Genomic DNA, 20,353 nt, shown 5'->3' with positions numbered 1-20,353 from the left:
AGTTTCTGTTGAGAAATCTGATCATAGTCTTATGGGGGCTCCCTTTTATGTGAAGAGTTGCTGTTCTCTTGCTGCTTTCAAAATTCTCTATTTTTGACATAAGACAATGATAAATTCTTGATGTAGCCCTTTTTTGGGTTTAACCTATTTGAGATCTGGATGTTCATTTCTCTCCCCAAGTTTGAGAAGTTTTCAGCAATCTAACCCAAGTCTTAACATTTACTAACCAACTGACTTTCGGCAAGTTGCTTAACATAACTGAAACTGTTTCCTCAACTCACAGTTTAGTTTTGAAAATTATAGATAAAGTGTGACAGTACTTCGAAAATTATTAAGCACTGTGTTTACCTGAAACCACTAGGCAATGATCAGTGAACATTCTGAAATGGAATTTACATTCTGAAATGGAATTTACAATCATGTTAATAAAAGAGGATTTTTTCTTAAATCAATGTCACAGAAATGACAACTGTGTTAGAGTATGGTTGACACATTCAATGAGAATAGTCAGTTGAATGTAGCATTGGGAAGATCTCTAGTAAAGCTCTTTAATGAAGCTACAATGCTAAAAGAATCAGGGACCTAATTTACTTATTTTGTATATTTGTATTTAATGTGTGGGCTTATTATTTAGAAAGGTTTTCTTTCAATTTTATGAATGTCTTAATATTGCTATCTGAAGAAAGATGTGGTTATTACTTGCAAGATAAGTTGATTTGATATATGAATTTAAATTGTATTTGGCTGGTCAAGGACCATAATTGTCTAGTATGTTTTACTTATAATTTACTTAACGTATTTAATTTATATAACAACTTTTGTTGTTCCCCCGTATCTTGACTTTTCCCAAGTTTCCATTTCTAAGAACCTAAGTACAACTCCTTACCCAGCCTCTGTCACTATAAATAATGAAGTAAATGACCATTGTACTTAATAGCTTCCAACACATGCAGTCCTTACCAAGTAGTACAAATTATGATGTGACTTTAAACAACATGTTCTTATGTTTTGGTTTTCATCAAAGACATTTTTCTAGTGGTTAGAATATTTCCATGTTAATCAGTACAGTCTGCATTCGCTTCCACTTTCTTCCATTTTCTGTCATTTCTGGTACAACTAGGACACTGCTGCTCATTAGAGTAAGAAACTCATGAAAGTTGCCAGGAGCAGATTTATTGAGTTAATACAAAGAGTCTCAACTGGCTGTATATTAGAACCACCTGGGAGTTGTTTAAACATACCCATGCCCGGGTGCCTAGGCTCCACTCCTACATTGAATCAGTGGGGATCATAGGGAACAGGCATCATATTTTTTTAAAGCCCCTAATGAGTATAATGCCGAGTCAGGGCTGAGAACCACTGGTTTACATAGCTTAAGGTACATGGAGAGTGAGACCAATTGTGATATTAAAGAGTTAAAACAGTTAAATCTGTCTTAGAAATAAACAGAGAATTGGTGTTTTGATGATGAAAATTATGTGACCAAAAGTTAAATGTATGGGAAGTGTTACTCCTATCAGCTTTTTATTCTGATGTACAATAAGAAGTTTGAATTCTGAAAAGCAAAGTGCCGTTATCACACCTGAACTAAAGAATGGATACCCTTAAATAAGAGAGCTTTTGAGTTCTTGGTGATGCATGGAATAGAAAGAAAAAGATAAGCCTACCCATGAACTCTACCCAAGAGTTCTGTTAAGGATTAGTCACCTGTTCATGGAAGTGGCAGAATGAGAATAATATGGCAGCATGAATCAGTGCACAGGCTCTGGAGTTGGGTGCATCTGAGCTTGAGTACTGCCTTTGTTCTTTACTATTTCTGTGACCTTGGACACATTACTCAACTTTTCTTAAGCCTGTTACTCTTCTATGAAATGGAGGTAATAGTAGTCCCTACTCATGGAATTAAATGAGATCATGCATTTAAATCACTTAGTATAATAACTGGCACATAGAAGTGCTCCATAAATGCTAACAGGGTTGCTTTTTTTACTAGACACAGTCCAGACTTTGGAATTACACAGATGTTGTTTTCAATGCTCAATCTGCCACGTACTGGCTGGGCAAGCTACTTAACCTCTTTGAACCTCGGTTAATATAAAGTAGAGTTTAATATCTACCTCATAGTGCTGCTGTGAATATTTAATGAACTGAATTATATAGGAAGTACCTGATTGTAGATTGGAGTGAGTTTTGAGATCTAGTTTTCCTTCTTGTAACCTGCTGAGTTTGATACTAGCCTTTTTAAAAAAATGTTTGTTTGTAAACTTTAGCACTTGAGTCTCATGACTAGTCATCTTCAGAGGTCTTCCTGAAAGGGCACTCTAAGAGTACATTTATTTAAATTTTCCATAGTACTTATTTTTCATTTTCTTTTTTTTTTCTGTAAATCTTTCAGCTCTTAGACAAAAAATTGTAATGCCAGAGGATTATAATTTTAACCTCTTAGCATAATTCTTCCAAGTGGTGAATGAGATCCATCACCCTAATCAATCAGTCAAGAACAATTTAAAACCTACTATGTATCTAGCACCATGTAACATCAGAGGATCCATACACTGTGGTCCCTGCCCTTTAATCTAGTTGAGCTCATTTCCTCAAGTAGCTTGGGCTCAATGGTTGCTTTTGCTTTTAACTTTCTTTTTTTGTTTGATCCTTAATCTCTGATTACTTTATAGAAGCTCTTGAAGAACCTTCTAGTTCTACTGATATCTATTATTTAGCAAGCCTGTCGACATTTTCATTCTTTGACATTAAAAAAAACCTCATTTTTAAAAAGTTACTAATAATCATCTGCCTTTAGACTTTCTCTTCTTTCCCTTCATACCTGAATTTTGGTTCAATTTCTTATAAAAGTTTTATTAAATAACTTTTTAAAAAATAGCATGCTCTTTTTAGCCCTCTAGACATCTCTGATTTTTTTTCATTCTTGTTCATCATAACATCTTTTTGTAAAAAACCAGTGTAAGAGACATTTTATTTTGGAAGATCTGATTCACATTCAGCAAATGATTCAGCAGATGACTTAAGCTGTATTTTGATTTATCTGCTTGTCAAATGAAGATAAATACTTGCCCTCCTACTTACAAGAAAGGGATGTTGTGAAGATCAGATTTAGAATGTTTTGAACTCATTGCTTGAAATTCTCATTTTTATTATATTTTCACACTGTATACATACTGCTTTTTTAGATCTATTATAATTTTTATAATAGTGAAATACGATTTTTACTTTTCTACCTCACTACAAAGGTATCAAATACATCTTATTTCTTTAGTATACAAATGGTTTTCTTTATGATTAGTTTCCCAGTTTACAGAAATTGATGTTTCTGTTTAAAAGGCAGTTAATCAGGGGCTTAGAGACTGGACCCTGGAACCAGGTTAGTTGGGTTTGAGTCATGGGTTTGAGTCAAACTTCCTAACATAGTCTGTGAGGTCTTCCTAGCCCTGCCTTCCTCTCACTTTCACTTTTTAGTAAGTCCTATTAGATCTCAGGTAAAAAGTCACTTCCTCAAGGAAGTCCTTTCCTGACTTTTTAACTGGGTTAGCATAATGTCCCCACAGCCCCTGGTACTATCCCCTACTACAGTCATTCTCCACTGAGGCAGTGGCCACTCTCTGAGGGGGGAGGGAATGTCCTAGTAACTGGGAGGTGCTCTTGCCACTTAGTAGGTGGAGCTGAGGGGTACTAGATGTTCATCATTAAGAATTGTCTGGAGCCCTGAATGACTTTTGAATGTCCCATTAGGGAGTTACATAGGTGAAAAAAATCTGTTCATAGCTGTCAGAGCCTAGAGTCTAACTTAGTTTCACATATGCACATGGAATTTTTTGCAGGATTTTAATTAAATGTTGAGTTTTCCAGGAATAAAACTACTGTATTATTGAAGGAAGATTATACCTTGTTTTGCTTGGAACTCTACCAAGAATTGTTCACCATTTTGGGAAGTCATGTCACTGATGGCAACATTTATCACATTCATGGTGATTCACCATATAGGTGGAAACATTTGACTGCTCAGTAAATATTTGTTTGAATTTAATTGAAATTAGGAGAGAAGAAAGACTCTGAAGCATATGGGAGAAAAGCACATCTTTCTTCCTGGCAAAATATTTTCTTTTTTTTCCTATTGCACTTCAATCACATACTTCATTCATAGGTAGTGCATCTGTCTCTGTCACTAAATGAGAACTTAGGGCAAGAACAGTATTTTACTTACCTTTGAATCTCTAATGCTCACTGAGTACATGGTAGTTGCTCAGCTTAATATTTATTCAGTTGAATTAATGGACAATAATAGTATTTGAGTAATGAACAACAATAGTATTTATTCAGCAAATACTTATTGAATCCCTCTGCTAGAGTGATTCAAAGGGGCAAAAAGATACTGTCACTGCTCTCAAGGAACACATGATGTGTTGCTAATACAGACCTGGAAATAATTATAATATGACAGTTTGTGAAATGGAAATAGCCATAAACTATAGATTTGTAATGAAAAAAATACTTAAGTCTTGTGGGGAGGTCCTACAATAATGTTAGAGAAGAGAAATAGTAGTATCCAGTACCAATCATAGTGCCAAGGAAGACTCTCAGTAAATACTTGGAAACTGAGTAGAGGAGCATATCTCTGAAGAGTGAGTTGGAGTTTGCCAAATGGTCAAATTTAAAGAGTTCACTCCAGACAGGAAGTCCCTATTCAAAGTCTCAGAGGTATGAGAGGCACAGCTGGTATTGCTGGAGCATAAAAGTTGGAGGTTGAGTTGTAAGAGATAAAGCTGTCCCTGGAAGTGATGGACCAGATCATGAAGAGCCTCTTCCATGAAAAGGAAGTTAGATTTCATCTTGCAGGCAGCAGAAAATCATTGATTGATGTAACAAACACAGCCACTAAATTTCAAACCATACTGTATGCCAGGCAAGTATCTATAATCCTATTACAGAGTCAGTATGTTCTCATTTTATAGTTGGGAAACTGAGGCTCAGAGAGATTAATTAACTTGCCCAGGTTTTCACTGCTACTAAGTGAAAGAACTAGGATTTAAATTTAGGTTGGTTGAGTCCAGACCTTCTGTCTGCCTTATTTTTACTTCAACCAGTCTGGGTTCTTTCTCTCTCATAAACTCTCATAAATTCAAATTTTTAATGTAAATTCAAGTTCTTAACAGTTTAGGACTAGAGTAAGTTTTAGGCTTCTGAAGGCCAAGATGTTATCTTACAGTAACTTACCTCTTGCAATTTTTTAATTCTGGTGCCAGCTTCTGTACAGATAGTTCAAATAACTGTCTTGGCTTATTGAAATGCCTTTTGTGGGGGAGCGGGGACTTACCATTGAATGTCATGGGCCAATCAGCATGATTTGTGTACTCTCAAAGAGAAAAATTTGAAGTGCTATTTCCCTTTTCTGAAACATTTCTGAGTCTTCAATGTACGAAAAGAATAGTAACTATTTTAAGAAAATTTAATATTAATCTTGATATTCTAATTAATATAGATGTAGTTTACTGTTTAAGTAAACGATTTCTACCTCATAATTCTGGTGTGCTTGGTTAGCTTGAAGTACTTCAGACATTATGTAAATAACCCTGCGATATCTCTGGCTACCCTAGGATAAGATTCTTCCTAATTTTAATGGCTATTAAAATGTGGTAAGTTCTGGAGATAGAGGTGGCAATGGTTGTACAACAAATGAAAATGTACTTAATGCCACTGAACTGTACACTTTAAATGGTTAAAATGCTAAATTTTATATTATGTATATTTTACCACAATTAAAAAATGTGGTATAGAAGTTCAAAGTGGCCTGAGATCTCTTATCAAGCAATTAACAATCAAATATTTTTGAGAGCCTTTTGTTCCAGATAACTTGAGTAAGGTGTGAGGGAACAGTTTATCTCAGTTCTTCCTATCTCATCATCACAGGCTGATCACATTAAATGCTCTTAATACTAAGCTATTCAAAAAGAAAAAGACTTCTGTTTATTTGATGCAGGGATAAAGAAGGAAGCATGGTAATGATATGGGGCAGCCATCCTCAGGATAGGTATGATGAAGGTATCTTTTGGACTTGGCTGCTCTTGGCCCCTGGCATTAGTTTCTTTTTCAGAAAGGCAGCTAAGGAGTTAAGTAGGTATCCAGTTGTCACCTCAACAGGTGGGATATGCATGGTAGCAGCTCAACTCATAACTAAGGCTCAGACTTTAAGGTTCCTCACCCACTCTTCACCCACTCCCTCCCCCGTCTAGGAACAGGAGAAATTTAAGATGTTCACCCATTAGATTAACCAAAATTAAAAGAACGTGCTGGTGGATATATGGGAAACATATTATTGGTGAGTGTGGATTGCAACTGTTTTTGGAAAGTAACCTGGTAATAACTATTAGAAATTTTTAAATACACATACTTTTGGCCTAATAATCGCACTGGGTTGCCATTACTGGGTAGGGGGACATTAGTACAAGAATGTTTTTTGCCCTGTTGTTTGTAGTCACAAAAAAGTAGAAGAAACCTGGAAGCCAATCAGGAAATAGTTGAACAAGTTATATTCTATCCATTTCTAAAGACCAATGTGCAACTATTAAAAAGTGAAAAGTTAAATCTATATGTAGTGGCCTGGAATGATGGCCATGTGATATTATGTGTTTTAAAGTTTTTAGTTAATAGAGTGTAGTATGTGGCATGATCCTAAAAAACAAACCAGAACTATGTGTATGTTTGAGAATAGAGAAAGGTGTAGAAGGATTCATATCAAACTGTTAAAACTGATTCTGTCAGGGAGGTAAGCTTAGTGATGAAATTGAATTAACTATTTTGTACAACCATGTTGTTTGATTTGTTGTAATATTGTTTTTGTAAAGTTTTTTTGAAGTTTCTGAAGTAAAAAAGTCAAGAGGGAAAGGGGAGAGGTCTATAGTGATAGAAATTATAATAGGGATTATGGCATGGGTTGATGACCGAGAATGGGTACAAGAGAAACCTTGGTACTGGTAATGATCTTTATCTTGATGTGGATGTTGGTCACACAGGTATTCGCTTTATAAAAATCCATCTACTTGTATGCTTATGATTTGTACAGGTTATTGTATATATTATATCAATTGAAAGTTTATTAAAATTATGGCATGTCAATACAATGGAATAATTCTTTTAAAAATACTTTTAATATTTAATGATATATGGAATTGGCCAAGAAACAAGACAATCCCATTATTATAAAACATATAAACACACAGAATGGAGACTGGAATAAAAACACTACAATATTATTAATAGATATTATGTCCAGATATCATTTTTGTTTTGGGGGGTTTTGTTTGGGTGTTGGATCATTTAGGAAGTTGGTAGAATTCAGTGAGCAAAGCCAGATTACAGGATATTAAGCAGAAAATAAAGGTGAAGAAGGAGAGAGGAAAAGGTTTTTTAAAAACAGAAAAACACTGCTAACTAGAGAGGTACTGTAAGGTCAGGTCATTTTTTTTAACCCCTGCTAGGAAGGGACTAAATTCAGCTGTCAAACCATCAAGTAGTAGATCCATATGAAAAAATCCTCTCCTTCAGCAAATTCAGTTTGATTTTTACAATAATTCATGCCTGATACTTAAGTTTTGTTTCTGTTTAAGCATTTAGTTTTTTTGTTGTTGTTTTGTTTTTGTTTGTTTGTTTTTTGCGGTATACGGGCCTCTCACTGTTGTGGCCTCTCCCGTTGCGGTGCACAGGCTACGGACGCGCAGGCTCAGCGGCCATGGCTCACGGGCCCAGCTGCTCCGCGGCATGTGGGATCTTCCCGGACCGTGGCACGAACCCATGTCCTCTGCATCAGCAGGCGGACTCTCAACCACTGCGCCACCAGGGAAGCCCTAAGCATTTAGTTTTAAAGAAACTCATTGATATGATAGTTTCCATTGATTGTAGCAGATGCAACTCTTGGTAGTTTAAGAAACCTATATTGTCCTCCCAATCTTAACTAACTAACTGTTGTAATTTCCTCTGATCTTTTTGCTCCATAGTTGCCACATGGGGGCAACTAATACTTCCTCCGGTCGGAGTGATAATAAAATGAGAAGATGTTATGTGAAAACACGTTAATAGAATTCAACACTATCCAGTTGTAAAATTGCGTTATTTTTCTTGTATTTCTTCAGCCCAAAGTCATTAGTTGTGAAATGCAGTTATTTCAGGTGGAGTTTATTTCACCTGAAATAAACTAATAAAGAGTTTATAATAAAGAACTCTTAATAAAGAGTTCAAAAGTTGAAGTTTATGAAAGGATGCAATTTTTCGGTCAAATTATGCAAATGTAAATGCAACATGTAGTGTTTATCGAAGTGTGGGTTGTGATTGCAATGCATCTTTAATGTTTTAGACTAAATATTAGTATTTAGTGCTTTATATATCAAACTGAAATGTAAACACTTTTATTTCTTCTCCTTAAGTATTGTTCAGCTGTCGGGGGAATTATCAGGTTTTTTTCCTTATTACAGTCATTCTTAATTACTAACCATGTTAACTTAAAATGACTGAAACCCAAAATCAGATCTCTTCAGGTGTTTCGCAGGGATTTTGATAAGGACTTGATTTTTGATTAGCCCTTAAATCAGTAATAATCTGGATGGAACTAGAGTTGGGTTGGAGAAAACTGCGTGGCACTAGGACCCAGGGGGCTCCCGTGAGCGGATCTAGGGGCCAGATTGCAAATTCGCGGTGACTCAGTCTGGTCGGCTCCTTGCGCTCGGCGGCCGCGGCGGCAGCAGCAGAAGCAGACATTGGCGGCCGAGCTGCTAGGATCAGTTTCCCCGGGTTTCACCGTCCGAGACTTCTTTCGGGGCGCCCCAGGCAGGTCCGAGGCGTCCGGGGAGCGCAGGGGTCGTTCTGCGGGGAGGAGGGGGGTGCTTGGCGCGGGAAGCCTTCGGGCCTGTGCACGGGGAGTAACATTTGCTCCGTCTCTTCCTGTGTCTGGCTTTATTTGCAGCAAACCAAGATGGAGTATGAGTGGAAACCTGACGAGCAAGGGCTTCAGCAAATCCTGCAGCTGCTGAAGGAGTCCCAGTCCCCCGACACCACCATCCAGAGAACCGTGCAACAAGTATCCTTTCCGAGGCCTCGCCGCCGCCCGCGCAGCTTGCCCTGCGCGGGGCCCGCTCTCGGCGGCCGGGTGGCTCCCGCCGCCCCTCCCCCTCCTCCCGCTCCCCGGATCCCTCCGCCCTCCATCCGCCAGCCCGTGAGGAGAGGCCCGCCCGCCGCCGCCCCTGCCCGCCGCCGCCTCTGCCTGCCGCCTCGCGCACGCGGCCCTCGTGCCTCCGGTTCGGAGCGCCGCAGCGCCCGCCGGCTTCCGGCCCGCGGGATGCTGGGGGCTGCTGGCCGCCGCCCGCGATCGCGACATGTGAGTCGGCCGCCCGTCACGTCCCCGCCCGCTGCTGACCGGCTGACGGGGGTGGAGAGCGGAGCAGCCGGGTGCCGGCGCTGACCCCCGACCGACGCCCCGGTCCACACAATGCGCGGAGGGGGCGGCGGGCAGAGCGCTGTATGCGCGGCGGAGATCGGCGGCCTGAGTGGGGTGGAGCTGGCGCGGGGTTTGAACCGCCTGGGTGTTGGGCCTGGGGTTTCTGCCAGGCTCTTGCCCGGAAGGGCTGGAAACCAAGAAGTGAGGGGTCTCAGGCCTCACCCCGGGGCTGTTCGTGCCAACACCTGTTGCGAGCTCCCTGCCTCCCAAGTGAGATTTTCTTTTTAAATCTTTGGCTCAAGGCGGTCTGCTCAATTACCAAGTCTTGACCGAGTTTGCTGGTCCTTTTACTACGGATTTAGATGCAGAAAGGCTTAAGAGAAGAAGCAAAACCTCTACTGTGTGCTTTCTGTAGTGCCCTAAACTGCGGTCAAATGGAAAGCTCTTGCTGCATCCAATAAGGGAAACAAATTCACCCGATCAGAAATAACCGTTTTATCTCTTATTTTAAGACGAAGTTAATTGTTTAGGAAACTTAAGTCTGCTGTTTGCAAAAAAAAAAAAAAAAACTCAATTTTTATTGTTAATAAACAGGGAAAATTGCTTAGTATGGAATTTGGTAAGTAAGCTCTTTTGGCGTAGTTTGGACGTATTTAAATTTAAAACACTATAAACGTTAAGTTAAATACAGTTACTTGAGAAGTTCTGGTAAATAAGTTTCTCAAAGAAGTACTACATTGCTGTAACTTAAAACTTGTCAGTAGGTAAGTAGCCTTTTGGTTAATTAATACTGCTTATTTTAAAATGGAGGTGTTAATGATTTAGGTCTACTGGGTTTTTTTTTAAGCCATTTCGCTTGTATACTGCTAGTACTGAGGGAAGCATAGTTGTTTTGGGGTGTATTGGAGCTTGTATTTGAAACGTTGTGGCTCAGTCTTAATTTGTGTTGTCATAGCTGTAGAAATGATAAAAGTTGATATTTGATGAATTGTAGGCGCTATGTGACAGTTAATTTCTTAAGTTAGCCAATCCCAAAACTGCATTGTGGTTTCTTGTACAGCACTGTATGTCATAATTTTTTGTTTTAGTACATATTTATTAAGTACCTTTTATATGCTCAGTACTATGCGTGCGCTAGGAATCAAATTTACGGTTTATTCTGTGTGCCTGGAGCATAGTATGCCCTCTGCATAAGGAACAAATTAAATTTCAGTAGATAAAGGTTAATAGTATTTTGAAAATACTGCTTTATATTTTCAGAGTGCCTAATAACGACCTTGTTCTTTTATGTCTCCTTTGGAAGGAATGTAATTATTGTTTTTGTATAGGCTTGAGCACTTTCAGAAAGACCGTTTTACTATTATGGATAGATAGCTCAAGTCCTAAGAAAGTGAACCTTTATCAGGAAATATTTATAAAAGATTATTAGCTTATCAGCATGCTGTTAATCTTGGCTGTTCACTAAAGAAATAAATCACTAGGGTTTTTTGGTCAAAGAAAGTACACCTTGGAATTTTTCTAGAGAAATGTATTTTGATAGTTAATTTATGTTCTGAGCACTGAACGCTGAGAGTATTCTAGTGTATAATAAGTAGCTAATATGGTGTTCCTAGAGTGTGTATCGTGGATTTAATTTAAAGATTTAGGTCTGTTGAGAAAATTCTGTCTAATAAAACACAATTAGAGGTGTTATTAAAAAGCATGTTAGGGATTAGAGGGCATGAAGAAAGACATAGAGCATTATGTCATTGTTGCCTGCCAGCAGAATGAAATACCTGCACGTTGGTGTCACTGGAAACATTAGGTCTTGTTGGGGGTTGGGGGGGCAGAACTGTAGAACTGTTGCAGTGTGGTAATTTTATAACACTGACTGTTATATTATAAGGTTTGATATATAGACTTGCACATAAATAGCATTTTATCTTAACTTTTTGAATTCTAAAGAACAAATGAGTCTAATAAAAGCACTTTAAGTTAAAAGGCGATTTTATAAAGTTAATTTCCCTAAGTGATCTTTAAGAGACTTGTTTTTCTTTCTTTGAGATGCTTTTCATTTTTGTCATTATTTTATAAATACCTTTCTGATTAGGGTTTTTTTTTTAAGTTCAAATAAATCAAAGAAATTGTTTTGAAAATTTTTTTCATATGATATGCGCCTTGCTGAAGGTGGAGCTTGGCTTATGTTGTCTTGAATATAATTGATGTAAAATATTAATATTTCAGCCATAAAGCGCACAAGAGGTTTAACCATTGGTGTGTTCTTGAATAGCATATTGATGGTTTTAATAAGATAACTTTTATTCTTACTGGAAAAAATGCAAGGCTAAAAATCACAAAAGAGATTCTTGATTTTAGGTTAAAACTGCCTAATTCCTTCCTTAGATTACACTGAGAAGTTTCCTTAACTACTGTTTGTTCTAGAAACTGGAACAACTCAATCAATATCCAGACTTTAACAACTACCTGATTTTTGTTCTTACAAAATTAAAATCTGAAGGTAAGTAGGGTTTGTGTGGTAACTACTTAAAGGTTTCTTACACTTCAGATTTTGTCTTTGAGATGTGTTAAAATATACGAAGGGTTACTTATTTCAAAGGATTTCACTTTGTAGTAACCCACTTGCTTTAAACATGTGGAATGAAAGAGTTACTATCACTCTAAGCATTTGGATGCTTAATGAGCATTCAGTTGTTAATTGAGTGTTTTTGTAATAAATTCACTCATTCTTTGCAAATGAAAAGAATGTTGTAAAGTCTACTTTGGTGTTTTGGTGTTTTGCTTCAGTCCTTTTACATGAATGTCATAGAGATTGATTTCTTTTAATACACAGATTGAATACAGGATTTGCTAAATAACTGACTGTATGTGTGATCATATTTGTATGATTAAAAGTTCATATAACCAAAATGAAAAGTCATGTGTAATTCCATCACTCAGAGACAATTGTTAATCTCTTAATTCTATACTCCTTTATATGGCTGTGTACTGTTTTAAATTTTAACCAGAAAAAGGATCGTTCCATTTATAGACTCCTGTAACTTTTTTAAACCTTGTAACAGTATACATGAAACTTTTCCATTAACTATTCTACAACAGTTTTAAATTACCTCTATAACAGCCTGATTTTTAAATGACATGATCATCTGATTTTTAAATGACACGATCATTTGATTGTTTCTAATACAAGTAGTGTGTCCATCTCGACTTTATTCATTTTACAAGTATTTATTGAGCACCTCTTCTCTGCCAGGCAGTTTGCTTGCTCAGGGGCAATAAAAGTGAACAAAATAAATGAGAATCTGCCCTCGTGGCGCTTACATTGTAGTGACAGGTGTTCTTCATAGAGTTATTTGAGTATTCCCTTCCTGGAACATTGTCAGACACCCAGAAGCACTGAGGTATTTTTTGAGCAACTGACTGGCCTCTAAATGAAAGCACTATACCCTTTCAGAAGCCGTAGTGCAATTAGTAAAAACTACTACACTTGGAGTTGAGAAATAAGTCTTAGACTCTGACACTCATTTCACCTCTTGCTTTTTTCAGCTACAAAATGCCTGTGTTAGCCTATCAGACTGTCCATAAGGTTTCGACTCCAAACACTAGCGAGTGGGTTAACAGCCTTAAAATCTCACTAATCTTGTTTATTCAGATTTTAATAATTCATGCACAGGATAATGATTTATTTTGAATTATTTTCAAATTTTCTAGTTAATTTTAGGGATTTTAATTTGTGATTGAGGCATGTAAGAGAAACTTTAAATTTTAAGAAACTAGAAAGTCCTTCAACATATCTTTACATTCAGCAATTAATATTCCTAGTTTGATAAATATACGTTAATGTGATGTGTTATTTCTTAACATAGAAATTTTATTTTTCCCACATCGTAGTTGTAATCAGATAATTCTATAAGGACTTAAAGATTTAGTAAATGAATTTTGCTAAACTATGTTGTTTAACTTGAAAAATTTAAGTTTGTTTTCACCAAGTCATCTATTCTGTCATGTCTTCATCCTGAATTCCAAATATTAAGATTGGTATAATATTATACTCTTTCTTAAAACTTTCTTGGGCTGTGAGGGTACATCAAGTATTTTTAAAAGCAGACAAACTTACAATTCAAATAGCAGGAGAGGTTGGGTATGTAACTGCCTCCCAAAAGACCTATTAATTACAAAACCACAAAATGTTGGAAAGGATTTTATGTAATACTTAGTATTTCTTCCTGTGTTTACTCATTTATTTGGGACACAAGTTTGCTATATCTAGTTTTCTATTTAAAAAAATTAGCATTGTGGCCATCCATATTAGAGAAGGAACATAAATAAATTCTTGAAATGAAAATGCTTATTTATTTAGGGACCTTTTTGCCATTCCTCATGTGAATTTGTTTACACTAAATCATGGAGTAAAATTTTAGATGTGGAGAGACCTCAGAGATTAGCTCATCTACTTCCCTCACTTTACAGATGAGAATTGAGACCTAGTAAAGTAGTCTTTTTAAAAAGAGGACGTGGTTAATTTTGGGCTCTTCTAAATGAATTTGGGACTGGGGATATTTTTAATTAAAATAAGTATTTTGATATAAAATGTTTTGTGTTTTTAATTTTAAATCATATCACTTCGTGTTTTTTTTTTTTTTTTTTTTTTTTGGGGTATGCGGGCCTCTCACTGTTGTGGTCTCTGCCGTTGCGGAGCACAGGCTCCGGACGCGCAGGCTCAGCGGCCATGGCTCACGGACCCAGCCGCTCCGCGGCATGTGGGATCTTCCCGGACCGGGGCACAAACCCGTGTCCCCTGCATCGGCAGGAGGACTCTCAGCCACTGCGCCACCAGGGAAGCCCACACCTCCTGATTTTTTTAAAACTTCATCTTGTAATCTTAATTGTAAAAATGATATAGTGTATTTCTTATAAACAAGTACACATGCCATTTAAAATTACATGACTGAATTATTAATGGCTGGCTTAAGAAAAGCTTATTGCTCGAGGAAGTTAAATTTATAAAGTTAAATAAATCTATTCATTTATTTTATGGAAGTTTTAAACTTTCAAGAGAATTTAGAAGTGTTTTTGTTTCATTATAAGTTACTGATTGAATGATGGTAATTGAAACCAGGAAGAAATTTTTAGAGGGTGGCATAAAAAACTTGTAGGCTCTATTGCTGTGATGGCTTGAATGGGGTTTATATGCAAGGAAACACTATCTTTTTGCCTCCTCCTGTCCTGTACCCCTGAACGTTTCAATGCGGATCAGACTTTGAGAGCATACTACTAACTAGAACAAGCTTGGGTGGTTTTATTTTTTAATAAAGCATGTAAAACAGTATTGCTGAAACAGCATATTGTGTTCAATACACCAGCTGTTCATGTCTTCCAGCCCTTTGAGGAGGGTGATCCTGTACCATGCATCAAGTGTAGGCTCTGGAGCCAGACTCCTGAGGTTGATGTTTTGGCTTCCCCACTTCGTAGCCTTGTGTGACTTTGGCAAAGGCCTCAGTTTCCTTGTTTGTGCAGTGGAGATAATAATTCCTGTCTCGTGAGGTTGTGAGGATTAAATGCAAACTACTTGGAAAGCACGTAGCAGTGTTTAGTACCTAATAAACATTCAGAAAATGTTAACTGTTGCTAATATTGTTGGTGATGAGGCCAATTGTTAAAGCATTGGTTATATTCTAATATTAAATTGGTTCTTGGAAAATTTGTTAGTACTATCTACGGATTAAACTTCTTTTACGTAGATTGTATTTTTTAAAAACTTCTGGAAATTTAAATACTGTTTTACTCCCCACCCCCCCTTTTTTTTTTTAGCTCAGAGGCAAGTGAAAGACATGATATAAATGAATGGCAGTTATTTGTATGTGAAGGTGATCCCATATGTTCTTTGTCCACTTAATTTTTTAATAGGATATCTTTAGTGACTAATACTTTCAGATCTGTAATTTGATGTTTATATCAAGTTCCAATAAAGCTTGAGTACATTGGCCATATATAAACTAAATTAACTCTTAAATCAGTGGTTCTCAACCAGGTGCAGTTTTGTGTGTGTGTGTGTGTGTGTGTGTGTGTGTGTGTGTGTGTGTGTCCACTGCCCAACGAGACGTTTGACATTATCTGGAAACATTTTTGGTTGTCACAACTTGGAGAGGTAATACTGGCACCTATGGCCAGTGATACTGCTAAACATCTTATAGTGCACAGGACAGCACTCCTCAACAAAGAATTACCTGGCCCAAAATGTCAATAGTGCCAAGGTTGAGAAACCCTGAACTATAAATCATGGAGCTAATCCTTGGATAATCATTTATGGTATTTTTTTTTCCTGGTTATAGCAAATTAATGAAATGTTACAATCAGTTTCTGAATACATTTTTAAAGTTACCGTTCTTGGTATATTTTGAAATGAAAACTACTTTAAAACAGTGCTGTTGTTACTTTGTTACAGATGAACCCACAAGATCTTTGAGTGGTCTAATTTTGAAGAATAACGTGAAAGCACACTTTCAGAACTTCCCAAATGGTGTAACAGACTTTATTAAGAGTGAATGTTTAAACAATATCGGTGACTCCTCTCCTTTGATTAGAGCTACTGTAGGTAAGTAATCTGTCACAATTTTGCTTATCCTGTTTTTAAGTGGGTTGGTTTCTGATACGACAGACCATTTCCTTAGGAATTTTTATCATCCATTTCATGTTGAATTGTGATGGGGAAAATTTTTCATTGCTGCTTTTGAAATAATGTTACTAAAAGCTCTCTTAATCCAGTGAGACCAGGTTCACTAGTAGTTGCTTAATCAAAGTTGGTTACAGTGGGGCAGTAACAAGTGATATTCATCTAGGACTACTGTTTTTTCTGTGGGTTCCTTAATTATGTCTTCCTGGGTCATACATGGGGTATAATTTCCAGTTTCACTTTCTTTTACATGGGAAGAAAAACTTCTTTGTAAAACATCTTCCGTGCAGGACCTTAGATTTTCACTATATCCCCCCCTTGTTTTTAATTCATATTTGCCTTGTCTGTACCTAATTACAGTAATTTTTGAGTCTTTTCAGTGTTCAACTTGTTTTTAGTGAAAGAACAACTTTCTACCATTTTATGAAAGACTGTTAAAATGCTTAGTTTATAGTAACTGGAATAAGTAGGTTTGGGAGCCAATACAACTGACTGTGGGTAAGCACACACATCATCTGGTAGAAGCGGAAATAGACATGTACTGCACAATAGCCCACTAATGGGTAGATTCCATATGCCATGGGGTTTCAGCAGCTATGTTTTACAAGGACCTGGAAAGCTTCTGTTCCTCTGGCAGGTTGGTTAAATGGAATTCAGTTAAGAACCTCCATAATGAGTCAGTCATTTTCATTAAAAGTTCTCTGCCTTTGTATATTTTGTCTCATGGTAGGTTTGAAAAGTACCCAGTTCATCTCTTACTCAAAAAGCAGAGGCTCTGTAACTTCCCTCCAAATATTAAACATTGCCATTATTAACGCTGATTTTAAATAGGATATGTAGAGGGCATTTATAATTTGAGGAAAGGGTCTCCCTAGGTTATTCTCATGGACCCTCATATACTCCTGATTTTCTACCAGACTCTTGACAGTGGTAAAATGGATGGTGTACCAGTGTATACCAGTCTTCTTAAAATTTTTTTAATCTTAACAGTACATATGGTAAATCTTGCCAAGGGAAGTGTATTGGGAAGGACCACATTTCAGTGACTGTGTGGTAATCCATTAGAGAGGTGTAAAATTGTTTCTCCTTGTTAAAGAATGTATGGTTTGTAATTTTATTATTTCAGTGAACATCTTTTTATGTATTTCATACACAGGTGAGAAAGTTTCTATAGAATTCATTCGTAGAAGTGGTATTACTGGGTCAGAGTGTGTTTTTTAAACATTTAAAATTTTAATAGGTATTGCCAAGCACACCAGTTTTCACTCCCATCTTTGTTGAAACACTGAGAATTACAATTTTTCACTTTTTGCAACTGCGTTGGCATTAGAATATTTTTTGAGAGTGGATGAGATTATATGGGGCCAAATTAATTTGAATTTGTCAGTCTGTCAACATTCTTTAATATTCTCTCAGCAGAAGTCATGAATGTCAGCAGACTCTTAGTACCAAGTTTTAGTTTGTATTTAATTTTTATTATTGCTTGTTTTAAGACATGTTTGGTTTCCTTTAGGCAGATCCAGAAATTTCTCTTTCCCTCAATTCTTTCATGTCTTAACTTCAGGAAAGAATACATGGCAAGAAGGAACAGATCTATTAGTCTCGCTGCTTTTTGATCTTACCAGAAGGCCACTTAATTGTACGGGTTATATCTTAAAAATGCTATCATTTTAAGACCCTTACCATGTAATTTAATTTTTTTAGTGGAGAGTAAATCTTGGCTAACAACTTTACTCTTTACATTTTTTAACTCTTTACCATTGGGAGCAACCTTCTCAAAACTAACTGGAAAACTCAAAAGAGAATTTATACACACAGACAGTAGAATTTGCTGTTCAATAATAATTATTGAGTATTTACTATATGCCTGGCATTTTGTGTGCCTATCTCACTGAATTCTCAAAATAACTATGAAGAGAGAACTTTTTCTCTTTTAAATTTTTTTTACAGAGTAAAAAATACAGAGTATTTTGAATTACATATTATTTGCCTACTGTTTATACTCTTAAGGTGCTAAAAGATCTGTAATCACCAGGCATATTACATTATGTTACTAATACTAAATTTACTAAGGCAGAGAAAAATACACAAAATTTTTGTGTTACATACATATTTCTGTATTTGCATGATCCTTAGCTATTACAGCTAAGCCACACAGCACAGTTGAAATAATCCAGTCAGAGTGACATGATCAGTCAGCCTGTGCCAGTAGCCTCCATGATCCAAGATCACTTTGCCAGTGATTCATCCTTGGAATGTTCTGGGCTAATGGCTCATCTACTTTTTCTCTCCCTGCCTTGAGTCATGGCTTTGATCCTAGGTTAAGTCAGAGAGCTGTTCTTACCTCTTTTGTGTGTTTTTATTTGAATCTAACAGACTCATACTCATCACCCAGTGTTAAGCGCTGCTAATAACATTTTGGTGTATTTCTTTGTACTCTTTTGTATATAATTTTTATAAAATAGGGGTAATTTTAATTAGTAGAACTATTGTTGGAGAAGAGCAGGTTGTAGTCTTGTACAGGTACTTGTTAAAAATACAAAGAGGGTGAAGTGTTGGCAAGCAGGATTAGAAACGGATCTGATTTATGTTGGAGTTTCCACAGATGTACTGTGGTGATACAGTGATCCTTGGTGAATGTTACTGTTGACATGGTTTGCAAGTCGTACACTGATTTGGAACATTTAAACTGTATGTGTGTGTGTGTGTGTGTGTGTGTGCGCGCGCACGTGCAAACGTGGGCACTCACATTGGCTTGTGGTGGTTCACAAGGCAGTATCTAACATAATGCAGTCAGATTTCCTAAAGGGGTGTGTTTTCTTTCAAGGTATTTTGATTACAACTATAGCCTCCAAGGGAGAATTGCAGAATTGGCCTGACCTCTTACCAAAACTCTGTAGCCTGTTGGATTCTGAAGATTACAACACTTGTGAGGTAAGGATTTTTGCTTCATATATAATTTTTCTTTTCTATTTTTCTTTTCATGTTTATTGGTAATATTGAGAAAAAATAATTCCTCTGAAACATATAACTTCAAAACTTAGAAGCCTAAAGTTACCTTTTTGTTTTCTGTTAGTGATCGTGTATCTTACTGTTTAAAGACCGTTAAGTTATAAAACCTCTTTACTATATTTCCTACAAGGAAATATCTTCTGTTTTTTGTATTTTAAAACTATTCTTGTGTATGTGTAATCAGCAGAGCAATTGTCAAGCTTAATCAGGTGAAGTAGTATTTTTTGAAGATGGACTTAATTAAATTTACCAAATGCCCAGACTGTGGGTGCAGTTTCAGTGTCTCTAAGTTGTTTTTGTGCCTCTTGTTGTATGGTATGTCTGAGGTATATGTAGTATAGTTTTTTGTTTGTTTGTTTGCGGTACGCGGGCCTCTCACTGGTGGCCTCTCCCGTTGTGGAGCACAGGCTCAGCGGCCATGGCTCACGGGCCCAGCCGCTCCGCAGCATGTGGGATCTTCCCGGACCGGGGCACAAATCCATGTCCCCTGCATTGGCAGGCGGACTCTCAACCACTGCACCACCAGGGAAGCCCTGTAGTATAGTTTTAATTATATATTAATTATAATCTCTTGTTTGCCACTGATCAAATCAGTAACAACCTTTCTATTTGGGGAAATGAAAGGGAATCTGTATGGATTTTTTTTCCTATAATTTCTTACTTAATGAGTACCTTAACCATTTCTTTCATTAGCAGGCTTCCAGTTTGGATAGACATCTGTTTTAAATAGAAATCATTTTAGGTGTTTTGCCTCTCTTAAGGCAGTGACTTATTTCCCTCTCAAAAAAGAGCAAGGCTTGGAGGCAGGGCAGGTACAAAAATAACCTAATAAAAAGGAATCAGGTGGTCTTTTTGACTTAACATTTTGTTGCCAGATCCGACTTGGGGAAGAGAGGACCAGGGAGAGGGAAAGCTAGCAAAAAGGAGTCTTAAAAAGTCACTCTTCTCCCTCCCTCAAAGAAAAAGAAAACAACTTTGCATTCTCATATATACATTTTCTAGTAATGCCTTGGAAGGTTACAGAAAAACTAAAATAATAATATTTAGCCATCAGGTAACAGTTGATTAAAATTTAAATAGTGCTTTGGTATAATGATAACATAAAAGGAAGCCAAAATTTTAAGCAAGCACTTTCCAAGAATATAAAGTTTAAACTGATAATCATGAAATTGTGGAGCTACTAAGTCATACAGTATTCTTAAATTAACCTGTAGTGTAGAGAATAAGTCCCA

The 20,353-nt window shown here is 36.9% G+C and overlaps 1 protein-coding gene across 5 annotated transcripts in view; it reads left to right on the top strand.

Annotated features, from left to right (window-relative positions):
• TNPO1 (transportin 1) overlaps positions 1–20,353 on the top strand; it is a 91,284-nt gene that overhangs the window by 25,446 nt on the left and 45,485 nt on the right. For 2 of the 5 annotated variants that reach the window (XM_032629148.1, XM_032629150.1), the window contains exons 2-5: positions 8,969–9,082; positions 11,861–11,936; positions 15,882–16,031; positions 18,937–19,043. In XM_032629148.1, the coding sequence (XP_032485039.1) occupies positions 8,969–9,082; positions 11,861–11,936; positions 15,882–16,031; positions 18,937–19,043 (447 nt within the window). Of the gene's footprint in view, positions 1–8,708; positions 8,837–8,968; positions 9,083–9,258; positions 9,710–11,860; positions 11,937–15,881; positions 16,032–18,936; positions 19,044–20,353 lie in introns of those variants that run through there. The other 3 variants (XM_032629151.1, XM_032629152.1, XM_032629147.1) reach the window with 3 other exon arrangements.

The sequence above is a fragment of the Phocoena sinus genome, chromosome 3, assembly GCF_008692025.1.
Source record: "Phocoena sinus isolate mPhoSin1 chromosome 3, mPhoSin1.pri, whole genome shotgun sequence".
In the NCBI taxonomy this organism is placed as follows: Eukaryota; Metazoa; Chordata; class Mammalia; order Artiodactyla; family Phocoenidae; genus Phocoena; species Phocoena sinus.
The sequence above is the reverse complement of the archived record's forward strand: the minus strand, read 5'-3'. Positions and strand labels throughout refer to the sequence as shown.